This window comes from Papio anubis, chromosome 20 (genome assembly GCF_008728515.1).
Source record: "Papio anubis isolate 15944 chromosome 20, Panubis1.0, whole genome shotgun sequence".
NCBI lineage: Eukaryota > Metazoa > Chordata > Mammalia > Primates > Cercopithecidae > Papio > Papio anubis.
In genome coordinates, this window is record NC_044995.1 from 12,788,589 (window position 1) to 12,802,923 (window position 14,335).

Here is a 14,335-nt window from a genome sequence, read left to right on the forward strand (position 1 = left end):
ACAGCTTTTTTGAAAAATAATTTACATACCATATCATTTGCCCATTTAGAGTGTACAATTCAAGGCCGGGCGTGGTGGCTCACGCCTGTAATCCCACCACTTTGGGAGGCTGAGGTGGGCAGATCACCTGAGGTCAGGAGTTCGAGACCAGCCTGACCAACATGGAGAAACCCCATCTGTACTAAAAATACAAAATTAGCCGGGTGTGGTGGCACATGCCTGTAATCCCAGCTCCTCGGGAGGCTGAGGCAGGAGAATCGCTTGAACTCGGGAGACAAGAGGTTGCAGCGAGCCAAGATCGCACCATTGCACTCCAGCCTGGGCAACAAGGAGGAAACTGTGTCTCAGAAAAACAAAAAAACCAAAAAACCAATAGATCTGAATAGACCCCTCACCTAAGAAAAATACATAGATGGCAAATAGGCATATGAAAATATGCTCCACATCATAAGCCATTAGGGAATTGCAAGTTGAAACAATAATGAGATACTACTATACACCTATTAGAATGGCTACAATGCAAAACACTGACAGCACCATATGCTAGCAAGGTTGTGAGGCAATGGGAACTCTCATTTACTGCTGGTAGAAAGGCAAAATGGTGTATAGCCACTTTGGCAGTTTCTTACAAAAAGTTAAATGTAGTCTTACCATATGATACGGCAGTCACACTCCTGGGTATTTGCACAAATGAGAACTTACGTCCATGCAAAAACCACATAAATTATTATAGCAGCTTTATTCATAATTGCTCAAAACTTGAATCAACCCAGATGTCCTTCAATACATAAATGGCTAATCTCTGTTACATCTGCACAATAGAATATCATTCAGCAATAAAATTAACTTGGCTACCAAGCTATGAAAAGGCATGGAGAAGTCTGAAATGCATATTGGTAAGTGACAGAAACCAGACTGAAAAAGCTACATACTGTATGATTACAAGTTTATGACATTCTGGAAAAAGTAAAGCTATAGAGACAGTAAAGCAGTGACTGCCAGGGGGGGCTCAGTGGGAGGGAGGAAGGGAGGAATGAATGGTAGCACAAGTAATTTTTTTTTTGGGCAGTAAAAGTATTTTGTGCCATATTGTAATCGTGGATACATGAGTTTATGCATTTGTGAAAACCCACATAATGTACAATACATACGGGTTTAGTTAATAATGTACTAATATTCATTTTAAAATGTTAACAAATAGGCCAGATGTGGTAGCTCACGCCTGTAATCCCAGCACTTTGGGAGGCCGAGGCAGGCGGATCATGAGGTCAGGAGATAGAGACCATCCTGGCCAAAATGATGAAACCCTGACTGTACTAAAAATACAAAAATTAGCCGGGTGTGGTGGCATGTGCTTGTCGTCCCAGCTACTTGTGAGGCTGAGGCAGAAGAATCCCTTGAACCCGGGAGGTGGAGGTTACAGTGAGATCACGCCACTGCACTCCAGCCTGGGTGACAGAGCCAGACTCCATCTCAAAAAAAAAGTGAAACTAAAGTGAGGTCCAATGAAGCAGTGCCAGGAAAAACATAATGAGTTGTTAAGCCCAGGAAAGGTAACTGGTTAAGAGTAAGAGCTTGGGCCTGAGACTTCCTGGAATCGAACTGTAGCACTGCCTCCCACTGGCTTTATGACTCAGGGCAAACAGCCTATGGGAGACTCAGGCCCCCTGGACCCTCTACTCCTCTGCTCCACCCATGGGAGAGATCAGGCCCATCTCACAGAGAACAGATTTTCCTTTTTTTGAGATGGAGTATCACTCTGTTGCCCAGGCTGGAGTGCAGTGGAGCCATCTCGGCTCACTGCAAGCTCCGCTTCCCAGGTTCACGCCATTCTTCTGCCTCAGCCTCCCAAGTAGCTGGGACTACAGGCGCCCGCTACCATGCCTGGCTAATTTTTTGTATTTTTAGTAGAGACGTTTCACCGCGTTAGCCAGGATGGTCTCGATCTCCTGACCTCATGATCCACCTGCTTCAGCCTCCCAAAGTGCTGGGCCACGCCCGGCCAGGAACAGATTTTCAAGAACAATTCGAGGATATATATTAGCCCAGGACAGGTTATGGGATGACCCATGTCTTCAAATTAGGCAGAAAGAGGGGACAAGTGGGGGACAGGGTACACGCGTCAGGGGAAGTAGGCAAAAAGGTGGACTGTTTAGTAGGGGATCAGGAACATAGAAAAGTGGCAAGGCTAGTGACCTTGGTACCCAGACACCAGGGGTATAACTCAGGTACTAGGTGTGAGAACAGCTCAACTCCAGGGATACTTCCATCCCCAGCCTGCAATCTCCATGGCTGAGCCTCTGATAACTTTTGTGTTATTCCTGGTTTCAAGTCTACCTGGTCCATCAGTCAGTGCTCTTGTCTGCACTCCAGTTGGGGGAACTCATGAACTGTAAAGGGCAATCCTGTGGGGGAATGAACAGGTTGGTCAGTCCAGCCTAGGGCAGACTGACCCACCATGGCAGTCCAGGGGTACTGATGACAGGCATGTACCATGAGCTTGGGGGTGTCCCACCTGCGTCTCCACTGGAGAGAATACACAGGAGTCATTGAGGAACAGGGTTGCAAGGACTATCTGAGGATATGTATGGGGTCAGCTGAGGACATGTTAAGGAGAGGCAAACATTGCACAGCTAGACACTGAGAGAAGGGGACAGAGTGGGGGCATGGCCAGAAAACTGGAATTGGGGAGCTGACAGGAGGCACCAAGACCTGCGAGGGCACAGGCTGGGCACCAGGTGAGAACAGCCCACACCTGGGGGCATTCACCAGGGGTAGATCTCTTCAGGGTCCCTCTGCCACAACTAGTTTTCAGTTCATGTGGTCCACCTGCTGGTGGGAATGTAGAAGCCATCAGACCTATGGAGGATGAGTTTTTCAGAGTCCAGCCCAGGAGAGGCCAAAACACCATGCCCCAGCAAGTGAGAATAATCCTTACTCCAAGACAAACACAGAACTGCACAAAATGAACATCCAGGGAAGGCTCCCGGGCAGGACCCGGTGGCCCCACACGCACCCATGTCAGTGCATGCAGTGCCTGGAATCTTACAGGAAGTGACCGAGCTGGACATGACCTGCTGCGAAGATTCAGAGACTTCTGAGCCCCGATCTTGGCCACTCGTGGCCCTTGGGTAGACTGGAGTGTCCACTCAGTCACTTGTTAGAGGAGGTGGCATGATCTGGGCCTCAGTGCCACGACCAACAGCGACTTCCAAGGGGAACATGGAAAGAGCAGAGGAAAAAAACTAGAGTTTTGGCTGGGGAGAGTGATGATACCAGTGATCTGACCCAGCACCTAGTGCGAAGTTCTCCTGCATCACCCTGAGGTAGAAGTTCCTCTGGACCTTGCCTAAGAACTCGGTTCGTCCGGGGGGACACAGGCCCACATGCTCTAACATGAACGCGTCTGACTTCAGCGCAAGACACCCAGGAGCCCGTTTACTCTCCTGTCAGCGTCCTCCCCTGATGTGTCCCAGACGCCGTGCCCTGACGTACTCAGTCATGTACTCACCCTCCTGTCCCAGGCCCCCATACCTGAGATCACCATGGCCTGATATGGGGTAGACTACGAGTCTACCGTGCCTCGGCCATGTGCAGGGCGACGTGTCCCTGACATTCACACCTGTGGCCCACACGTCGCCCGCACTGTGGGGCGCGGAAAGCCCAACACATCTGAAACACAACCGCTGACCTTCCCCCGACACCGCCTCTTAACGAGGTCCCCCGGTCCCAGACGCCTTTCGAAGACTTGCCTGATGACAGGCATGTACCATGTTTCTGGCTGGGACGTTTTTCTGAGCCTTGCTCCGGGCTCCGTAAAGCGGACACGGTGCCAGGGAGAGGGTTTCGGGGCGGTTGCGAGCACAGGCGGGCTTCTGCGGAGGCCCTGGGGAACGCCCCCGCGCGGCGCGGTCCGATGGCCCCACGGGGCCGCCCCTCCACTGTGAGGTCACCGGAGCTCAGCAACGTTCACTGCGGCCAGGACGCGTACAGGTCATCGAAGCAGAACTTTGGGACTCTCGCGCCTTCGCTCGTTGGCCCTGCACATAGATGGCATCAGTCTGGTCACCAACCTCTTGTAGCTTTGGGCTGGACACAGTTTCCAGTAGTAACACCAGAGGCATCAATAAGACCAGCGGACCCTCCTCGAAACCGCCCACGGCCCAACGATCCCACTGCCGCAAACCGCCCCAAAGCCAGCGCCGAAAGTCGAATCCGAAAGCCCCGCCCCGCGCAGGGCCCGCCCGAACGTTTCCCCTTCCTGGGCCTCCATTGGCCAAGTCTGAACGGTCGCACGTCGAGGCGCCTTATGGGAAATGTAGTTCACGCCCCGCTTCAGGAGCCAGCGGCGCCCTGCCTTATCGCCTTGGCAACGACCCAGCCGCGCCGCGAGGAGAGCCGGGAATGGAGGTCGTGGCGTGAGGGGCGCCGAGCTACGGGAGGCGGAGGCCACGGGAGTTCCGGGAGTTCCGGCGTTGCCCAGCAGTCCGCAGTCCTCGGCGGGAAATCTGTCCCGGCGCCCCAGGCAGCTCTGCGTGGGCCGGAGTGACTTTCTCGCGATCCCCTGGGCGAGGTGAAGGGCAAGGACCCTTGCCGCGCCTTCCACGCTCCGTGCCCCACCGGCGAGTGGCTCCATCTTCCTCAGACTTGTCGCTCGCGGACAGGCGCCGTGGGTCTCCCGGGCCTCCGTACCGTTCTCCTTCCCCGCGGCTCCGGGAAGCGGCTCCCTGTCTTCGGACGCATTTCAACCGCTCGGGGAGAGCTTCCCGGGAAGATTCCACGGCGGCCGAGGGTTTCAGCCCCTGGGACGGGTTTCGGCTGAGGCCGTGGGTCCAGGCCACGGGTTCCGCCCGCACTGTCCGATGGCCGGGGAGGCGGAGGTGAGCAGAGGGTGCCTCCGAGGAATGAGGGGGGCCGCCAAGTGGGGGGCGGCGTGTGCCAGGGCAGAGTTGGAGGAGGGCAGGAGGTCTGCGTATGGTTCTCGGGGGAGGTCTTTGATGCAGGGCTGGGGCATGCCCTTGGCAGTGGGAGCCATTGGAGATGTGCCGCAGGACTGGGACAGGATGGGGTCGTAGTTGCTGTGCCAGGCACTCTGGAGCCACATGTGCAGAAGGGCGTGTGGAAGGCCAGGCGATTGCCTATAGGGTAAACTGGGGAGGTTGTGCTGAGGGTGTAGAGTTTTAGGCATTCTGCTGTCCAGTTCTGTGCCTGTCGAGCAGGACGCAGACTGGACCCTGGGACCAGGTACTTGGGACCTAAGGGAGAAGGATGAGCATAGGTTTGGTTGCGTCTGAGAGGTGTGATTTCTGGGACTGGAATTGGCAGGCAGGAGATAGAGTGGAGCCTGTTTGCTTGGCCCTGCACATAGATGGCATCAGTCTGGTCACCAGCCTGTTGTCGCTTTGGGCTGGACACAGTTTCCAGTAGTCACACCAGAGACATCAATAACACCAGCAGCTCTGATATTCCTCTGGGATAGGAGAAGGAAGGTATAAAGGTATGTGTAGGGAGTATGGTGAGGAGGGGTTTGGGTCTCATAGGGAAGGATAATGTCAGGGAGATGTGATAGGACCCTGAGATACAGGTCAAGGGCCTGAATATGTCCATCTGTCCATGTTTTGGTTGTTTTTTTCTGCCCATCATTGACCCCAAGGTTCAGTTGGACCCATCATTGCGGGGCTTGGTGATGTTTGAGGATGTGGCGGTATATTTCTCCAGGGAGGAGTGGGGGCTCCTTAATGTGACCCAGAAGGGCCTATACCGGGATGTGATGCTGGAGAACTTTGCACTCGTTAGCTCACTGGGTAAGTCTCTCACACTGTCCCTCAGCACACTGACTACCCCCGCATTTTCCCCATGCGAAGTTCTGTCCGTAACGAAGCCAAACCGCAGGAGCTGTTTCTTCCCAGATTCCCTGTTGTAGGTGTTGTGGGTGGTGGGACTCGGCTGTGTGCTCTTTCTCTGCCTTTCTCTGAGCAATGCTGTTGGCAGGCTCAACACCTCTTGCCCCAGGAGCCAGTGGAGCAGGTTTTGGGGGTCAGATGTTTCATAGTTTGCCCACCAAATCCCACCAAGCTCTGCCTCTTCCTGGCCAGTGACTCTTGAAGACGTGGCTTCTCTGTGCTCCGGGTTTTGCCTTCCTACAAAATAAATTTTGCAGGGACCTCCCTGGGCCAGCCTTGACCCATGAATTTTAATCAGAACAGTTTGAGGAATATTACCTTTTTTTTTTTTCCCTTTTTTGCGACAAGAGTCTCGCTCTGTTGCCCAGGCTGGAGTGCAGTGGTGCAGTCTTGGCTCACCACTACCTCCGCCTTCAGGGTTCAAGAGATTCTCCTGCCTGAGCCTCCTGAGTAGCTGGGACTACAGGCTCGTGCCACCATGCCCGGCTAATTTTTGTATTCTTAGTAGAGATGGGGTTTCACTGTGTTGGCCAGGCTGGTCTCGAACTCCTGACCTCATGATCTGCCCACCTTGGCCTCCCAAAGTGCTGGGATTACAGGCATGAGCCACCGCACCCAGCCAATATTGCCATCTTAGTATTAAATCTTTAGGTCAATGAACATGGGATATATTTTCATTTATTTAGCTCTTTTGTTTTTTCAATGTTTTGTATTATCAGTGTACAACTGTACTTCTTTTTTTTTTTTTTTTTTTTTTTTTGATGGAGTCCCGCTCTGTTGCCCAAGCTGGAGTGCAGTGGCGCGATCTCAGCTCACTGCAAGCTCCGCCTCCGGGGTTCATGCCATTCTCCTGCGTCAGCCTCCCAAGTAGCTGGGACTACAGGCGCCTACCGCGCCCCGCTAATTTTTTGTATTTTTAGTAGAGACGGGGTTTTGCCATGTTGGCCAGGCTGGTCTTGAACTCCTGACCTCAGGTGATCCACCAGCCTTGGCCTCCCAAAGTGCTGGGATTACAGGCGTGAGCCACCATACCTGGCTTGATGCTATTTTAAATGGAATTGTTTTTTTAATTTAATTTTGGACTGTTTGTTGCTAGTTGTAGAAATGTAATCGGTTTTTGTATACTAATCTTATATCCTGTAGCATTACTAAGTCTGTTTATTAGTTCAAATAGTTTTTTAGTGGATTCCTTCCTATTTCCATATATAAGATCATGCCATCTATGAATAGAAATAGTTTTACTTCTTCCTTTGCCTCACTGACCTAGCTAGACCCTCCAGTACTTTATTCAGTAGAAATGGGGAGAGAAGACATCCTTGTTCCCTATCTTGAGGGTGTTCAGTCTTTCACTATTAAGTATAGTGTTAGCTGTTAGTTTTTTGCAGATGCCCATTTCAGGTGAGGAAGTTCCCTGCTCTTTCTAGTTCATTTAATGTGTTTACTAAGAAAAGTCATGGTCAGGTGCAGTAGCTCATGCCTGTAATTTCAGCACTTTGGAAGGCCAAGGTGGGTGGATTACCTGAGGTGAGGTCAGGAGTTCAAGACCAACGTAGTCAACATGGTGAAACCCCATCTCTACTAAAAATAAAAAATTAGCCGTGAGAGGTGGCACATGCCTATAATCCCAGCTACTTGGTATCCCGGCCCGCGGGATCGTCGAAGCAGGCCCTGGAGGAGGGAGTGGGAATTTGGGGGACAAGAGACACGAGAAATGGAGACAAGACAGTGCTCTGATCAAGTCTCGTTTAATGGCAGTAATGCAGTGCCTTATATACACTTGGAGGGGAAGGGGTTGGGCCAGAGGTGGAGATGATCTCATCGCAGAGGGCGTGACCAAGTAGGTATTGGTTTCTCTGGTCGAAGGTCATGTTGCACCTGCGCTGTCAGTTGGTAATTTTCCCGGGCGCGGGATGGTGCCTGCGCTACAAAGTAACAATTTTCGCAGCGGCGGGGAAAAACAAGTGAAGAAGAAGCAGGAAGAGCGCCATCTTTTATGAGGTATTGATACAAAAGAGAAACAACAAATCTAGGGAGGAGGTAGAAGGTGGAAAGGAATAGAGCTTGGGCGTTTAATCATTAATTATTATTTGCTATGGCCGGGGCGTGCAGCTCCGGACAACTTGGGAAGCTGAGGCAGGAGAATCGCTTGAATCTGGTAGGTGGAGGTTGCAGTGAGCTAAGATTGTGCCATTGCACTCCAGCCTGGGCAGAAGAGCAAAATTCCGTCTCAAAAAAAAGAAAAAAGAAAAGAAAGGTCCCTAGATTTTGTCAAATGCTTTTCCAATGTCTAATGAAATAATTGTGTGATTTTTGTCCTTTCTTCTGTTAACGTGGTGTATTACAATAATTGTCTTGTTTTTTTTGAGACAGAGTCTTGTTCTGTCTCCAGGCTGGAGTGCAGTGGTGCGATCTCGGCTCACTGCAACCTCCACCTCCAGGGTTCAAGTGATTTTCCTGCCTCAGCCTCCCGAGTAGCTGGGACTATAGGTGCACACCACCATACCCAGCTAATTTTTGTATTTTTCATAGAGATGGGGTTTCACCATGTTGGCAAGGATGGTCTCAATCTCTTGACCTTGTGATCTACCCGTCTCGGCCTCCCAACAGTAATTGATTTTCAAATGTTCAACCTTGCATTACTGGGATAAATTCCCTGTCATGGCTTATAATACTTGTTTTTTTTTTTTTTTTTTTTTTTTTAGACAGAGTCTTACTCTGTCACCCAGGCTGCAGTTCAGTGGCACAATCTCGGCTCATTGCAACCTCCACCTCCTGGGTTCAAGTGATTCTCCTGCCTCAGCCTCCCGAGTAGCTGGGATTACAGGCATGCACCACTATGCCCGGCTAATTTTTTTATTTTTAGTAGAGACGGGGGTTTCACCATATTGGCCAGGGTGGTCTGGAACTCCCGACCTCAGGTGATCCACCCACCTCGGCCTCCAAAGTGCTGAGATGACAGGTGTGAGCCACCATGCCCGACCAGTGGTGTAGTTTTCTTATAATGTCTCTGTATTGAGTATGAGGGTAATTTTGGCGTCGGTGGATGAGTTGGGAATGTTTCCTTCTCTTCTGTTTTCTGGAAGAGTTTGTTAATTATTGGTGTTAATTCTTATTTCAGTATTGTTAGTATTCACCATTGAAGCCATCAGGGCTTGGGGTTATGTGCCTGTTGGGGGGAAAGTTTTTTAATAACAACAAGAAAAACCTCTTTGTTACACTTTTATTTAGATTTTTTTATTTCTTCTTGAATCAGTTAGTTTTGATAGTTTGTGTCTACTTGGGAATTTGTCCATTTCATCTAAGTTATCTAATTTGTTGGCATACATTTTGACATAGTATTTCATTATTTTTAAATTTTTCCATTCCTGTTTGAAGTTGTATTGAGTCTTCTCTCTGTTTCTTGTCACTCTAGGTAAATGTTTGCCAATTTTGTTGATTTTTTCAAAGAACCAAATTTTGGTTTGTTGATTCTCTTTTTTTAATCTCTGTTTCATTTGTTTCTGCTCTAATATTTATTATTTTCCTCCTTTTGCTATCTTTGGGTTTAGTTGTTTTTCTTGTTCCTTGAGATGTAAAGTTAGGTTATTGGTTTGAGATCTTTTAAAATATGGGTATTTATAGCTATAATGTTCCCACTAAGCACTGCGTTTTCTGCTCCCATAATTTTTTGTTGTGTTTTTTTTTTCTTTTTCTGTTTTCTTTTTTTACTTTTTCTTTTTGAGATGGAATCTTGTTGCCCAGGCTAGACTGCAATGGCGCAATCTTGGCTCACTGCAATCTCCACCTCCTGGGTTCAAGTGATTCTCCTGCCTCAGCCTCCCAAGTCGCTGGGATTACAGGCATGTGCTGCCATGCCCGGCTAATTTTTTTGTTTTTGTTTTTGTTTTTGTTTTTTGAGATGGAGTCTTATGCCGCCCAGGCTGGAGTGCAGTGGTGCAATCTTGGCTCACTGCAACCTCCGCCCACCCAGGTTCAAGCGATTCTTCTGCCTTAGTCTCCCAAATGGCTGGAATTATAGGCATGTGCCACTACGCCTAATTTTTTTTTTTTTTTTTGTATAGACGGGGTTTTGCCATGTTAGCCAGGCTGGTCTTGAACTCCTGACCACAGGTGATCTGCCCACCTCGGCCTACCAAAGTGCTGAGATTACAGGCGTGAGCCACCGCGCCTGGCCTAATTTTGTATTTTTAGTGGAGACGGGGTTTCTCCATGTTGGTCAGGCTGGTCTTGAACTCCCGACCTTACATAATCCACCCGCCTCGGCCTCCCAAAGTGCTGGGATTACAGGCGTGAGCCACCGCCCGGCCTGTTGTGTTTTTATTTTCATTCCTCTCAAAGTACTTTGTAATTTTCATGTGATCTTAGCTCATTGTTAGTTTGACCTCCCTGGATTTTTAGGAATGTCTCTTGCTTTAGAATTCCGATTAAATTTGACTAGAGGTGCCTGTCACCAAATTTCGGTTTCTGTTGTTGTATTTCTAGTTTTAGATGGGGTTTCATCTTGTTGGACAGAGATAGTCATGATCTCCTGACCTCGTTATTTCACCCGTCCTTGGCCTCCGAAAGTGCTGGGATTAGAGACGTTATTTACTTTGCTTTGTTTGTTTGTTTGTTTTGAGACAGAGTCTCACTCTGTCGCCCAGGCTGGAGTGCAGTGGCACGATCTTGGCTCACTGCAAACTCTGCCTCCTGGGTTCACATCATTCTCCTGCCTCAGCCTGCTGAGTAGCTGGGACTACAGGCGCCCGCCACCACGCCTGGGTAATTTTTTTTTTGTATTTTTAGTAGAAACAGGGTTTCACTGTGTTAGCAAGGATTGTCTCGATCTTCTGACCTTATGATCCACCCGCCTCGGCCTCCCAAAGTGCTGGGATTACAGGCGTGAGCCACTGCACCCGGCCGAGCCTTATTTTATATCCTAGCAAATGGTATGTTCTGAAGACCGTTCCATGTGCATGTGACAATGTATATCCTGCTGTTGTTGGATGGCATGCTCTGTAGGTGTCTGTTAGGGCTAGTTGGTTTTCATTGTTGTTCAAGTCTGCTATGTCCTTGTTCATTTTCTTCTTAGTGGTTCTATTCATTATTGATGGTAGGAAATTACAATCTTTACTATTGCTGAACTGTCTGTTTCTTCAGTTATGCTGAGTATCTGCATACACTGTTACTTACCTTGGTGTTGAGGGCAGTGACCATACCTTATTTCCTTCCACCTTTCCTGTCTTATCTGGACACTGTGCAGTCTGCCATCTCTGCCATGACTTTCGGGCCCCGCATGTTCTTGCCTGTCTGGCCTGTGTCTCCTCATTGCCCTTCTCTGTATCTGTGCAGAGCTGTCTATTATTGGCGACTCAGTGGGTGTCTTGAGATGTGCTCATATCCTTAAACAGGTATTTGAACTTCAGCCCATCCTTAATTTTTACTTAAACACTAGCTGCTACTTTGGAATCACATTTTGCTGGGTCTAGATGCATGCCTCCTCATAATGCTTGACTGTCCCCAGCAGCCAAGGCCCTGCTGAAACCGTTTGCAGAGGGGTGACTTGGAGACCCCACTTCTCTTCCCTGCACTGCATCCTATCTTGTGCCTTCATCTCAGTTGAGGTTTTCCTTATTCTGTAGTCTGGTGGAGCCATGTTCAGCTGGGCCAGGCTTTCCCAGTCCAGACCTTTCCTAGCAACCTTTCAGCAATTCTTTTTTTTTTTTTTGAGACGGAGTTTTGCTCTTATTGCCTAGGCTGGAGGGCAGTGGCGCGATCTCAGCTCACCGCAACGTCCGCCTCCGGATTCAAGTGATGCTCCTGCCTCAGCCTCCCGAGTAGCTGGGATTACAGGCATACGCCACCATGCCTGGCTAATTTTGTATTTTTAGAGGATACGGGGTTTCGTCGTGTTGGTCAGGCTGGTCTTGAACTCCTGACCTCAGGTGATCTGCCCAGCTTGGCCTCCCAAAGCACTGGGATTACAGGCGTGAGCCACCGCGCCTGAGCCTTTCAGCAATTCTGTGGAGTCCCTTTGGGTGTGTCTGACATGCACTGGTGATGAAGGGACCTCCTCCCTCTAGTTCAACTCTTAGTAACAGATTCATCTCTGCTTTCAGATGGTCTATGTAGAGTGGAGGATGAGAGAGCCCGTCCCGAGCGTCTGAAGAGCTACAGAGTCATCCAGCCCCAGGACACTCATGGTGAGGGGAAACCAAGAAGGCACACTAAGCATGGGGCAGCCTTCCCACCTGGTTCCAGTTGTGGGCAACAGCAAGAAGTCCATGTGGCAGAGAAGCTGTTCAAATGCAGTGACTGTGGGAAGGTGTTCTCAAAGGCCTTCGCCCTCCTTGACCATCTGATAATGCATTCTGAAGACAGACCCTTCAGATGCCCAACAGGCAGAAGTGCTTCCAAGGAGAAGTCAACTCACATTAACCCCCGAAAAATTCGACCTGGAGAAACAGCCCATGTGTGTAATGAGTGTGGGAAGGCCTTCTGTTACCCGTCCAAGTTGAGGAAACACCAGAAGGTTCACACAGGCATAAAACCTTTTAAGTGTAGTGACTGTGGGAAAACCTTCAACCGCAAAGACGCCCTGGTTCTACACCAGAGGATTCACACTGGAGAAAGGCCTTATGAGTGCAGCAAATGTGGGAAAACCTTCAGTGTTCTGTCTACCCTCATTCGGCACCGGAAAGTGCACATTGGAGAAAGGCCCTATGAGTGTACAGAATGTGGGAAGTTATTTAAATACAGTAATAGCTTCATTCTTCACCAGAGAGTTCACACTGGAGAAAGGCCTTTTGAATGCAAGCAATGTGGGAAAGCCTACGTGACCCGTTCAGGCCTCTATCAGCACTGGAAAGTCCACACTGGGGAACGGCCCTATGAATGTAGCCTGTGTGGGAAAACCTTCACTACCAGATCCTACCGCAATCGGCACCAGCAGTTCCACACTGAAGAGAGGTCTTATGAATGTACAGAGTGTGGGAAAGCCTTCAAACATAGTTCCACCCTCCTTCAGCACAAGAAAGTCCATACTTCAGAAAGGCCCCAGGGGGACAGGTCACATGGGAAAGTCATTAGCTGCTAGCACCGTGTTCATCAGGAAGGGTCTTTTTCCAGAAAGGAGATTGAGGAGAGTGGCCATGAGAGTGCCATCTGAAAGAAGCTAAACCTTGTACATCCCAACATCCACCCCGGGGAGAGTTCCCATGTGTGCCTGGCGTGTGGGAAGCTTTCAGGAGCCACACTGCACTCTGACTTGCCTGTGGCTGTTGGGAGTGTCACATCACTGTCAGTTTATCCACCGCCATCCTCCTCTGTCCACCCCGTAAGGTCCCTACAGCAAGTGGGACAGGAGACCTTGTGCTCCTTGCTCTAAACAGTAGAGAATCATTAATGGTAGAGCCCAAAACAGACCTCATTCCCTACCCCTGACTGGTTTAGCTGTGGACATGACCCACCTCTGGCCAGAGGAGCTGAGCTGGTATCTGCTGGGGGCTTCCTGGGAAGGTTTACCACTTTCATGGACATGGTTGACATCATACGTGGTATTTGTCATGCTCTAGCATGGACTGTCTCATACTGCTCTGGACTGTGTGGCAATAAAGGCTTTATGGTTTAAGCCGCTTAAATTTTTTTTTTTAAATATTTTTGAGATGGTCTTATTCTGTTGCCCAGGCTGGAGTGCAATGGTGCGTCATAGCTCACATGACTTAGCCAGACTCCGGTCTCAAGGATCTTCCTGCTTCAGCCCTCCCACAGGTAGCTGGCACTACAGGTGTGTGCCACATCACACCTGGCTAATTTTTTTTTTTTTTTTAGTGCAGTTATACATTGCCAATGGTCTGGAACTCTGAGCCTCAAGCTATTCTCCTGCTTTGGCCTCCCAGAAGTCTTGGGAGCCTGCTCTAGCCTGGTTTTTAGAGACAGGGGTCTCACACTGCCCAGGCTGGGGAGTGCAGTGGCGTGATCTAGCTCATTTGCAGACTTGAACTACTGGACTCAAGTGATCCTCCTGTTTCAGCATCTTGAATAGCTAGTTGTACTTGTGTGGCTAACAAGCTGGTAAAGTTTTTACAGAGACAGGATCTTGCTACGTGCCCAGGCTGGTCACGAACTCCTTGCCTCAAGCAGTTCTCTTGCCTCAGCCTTCCAAAGTGCAGTGCTATAGTTGTGAGCCACTGTGCCTTGCCAAGTCACTTTGTGTGAGGTTCTGGGGCTGGGTGTGATGGTTCACACCTATCCCAGTACTTTGGGAGGCGAAGCAGACGAGGTCGCGAGGTCAGAGATCAAGACCATCCTGGCTAGCATGGTGGAAGCCCGTCTCTACTAAAAATACAAACCAAAATTAGGCGGTGTGGTGGCTGAATGCCTGATCCCAGCCGCAGGCTAAGGCAGAAGAATGGCGTGAACCCGGGAGGCGGAGCTTGCAGTGAGCCAAGATC

General features: G+C 49.7%; 1 protein-coding gene across 1 annotated transcript; it reads left to right on the top strand.

The window, feature by feature from the left end:
- The first annotated feature begins 3,916 nt into the window (after positions 1 to 3,916).
- LOC101010361 (putative uncharacterized protein ENSP00000383309) lies at positions 3,917 to 13,512 on the top strand. The gene is made up of 4 exons (XM_031660389.1): positions 3,917 to 3,987; positions 4,083 to 4,318; positions 4,424 to 4,880; positions 12,002 to 13,512. The coding sequence occupies exons 1-4, from the start codon at positions 3,917 to 3,919 to the stop codon at positions 12,012 to 12,014; spliced, it is 777 nt and encodes a 258-aa protein (XP_031516249.1). The 3' UTR covers positions 12,015 to 13,512.
- Positions 13,513 to 14,335: the final 823 nt, after the last annotated feature.

Coding starts and splice junctions, on each gene's coding strand:
- LOC101010361 (XM_031660389.1), top strand. CDS start 3,917: ATGGCCCCACGGGGCCGCCCCTCCACTGTGAGGTCACCGGAGCTCAGC. Junction 3,988..4,082: donor GTTCACTGCGGCCAGGACGC/GTACAGGTCATC, acceptor AACCTCTTGTAG/CTTTGGGCTGGACACAGTTT. Junction 4,319..4,423: donor CGAGGCGCCTTATGGGAAAT/GTAGTTCACGCC, acceptor TCGTGGCGTGAG/GGGCGCCGAGCTACGGGAGG.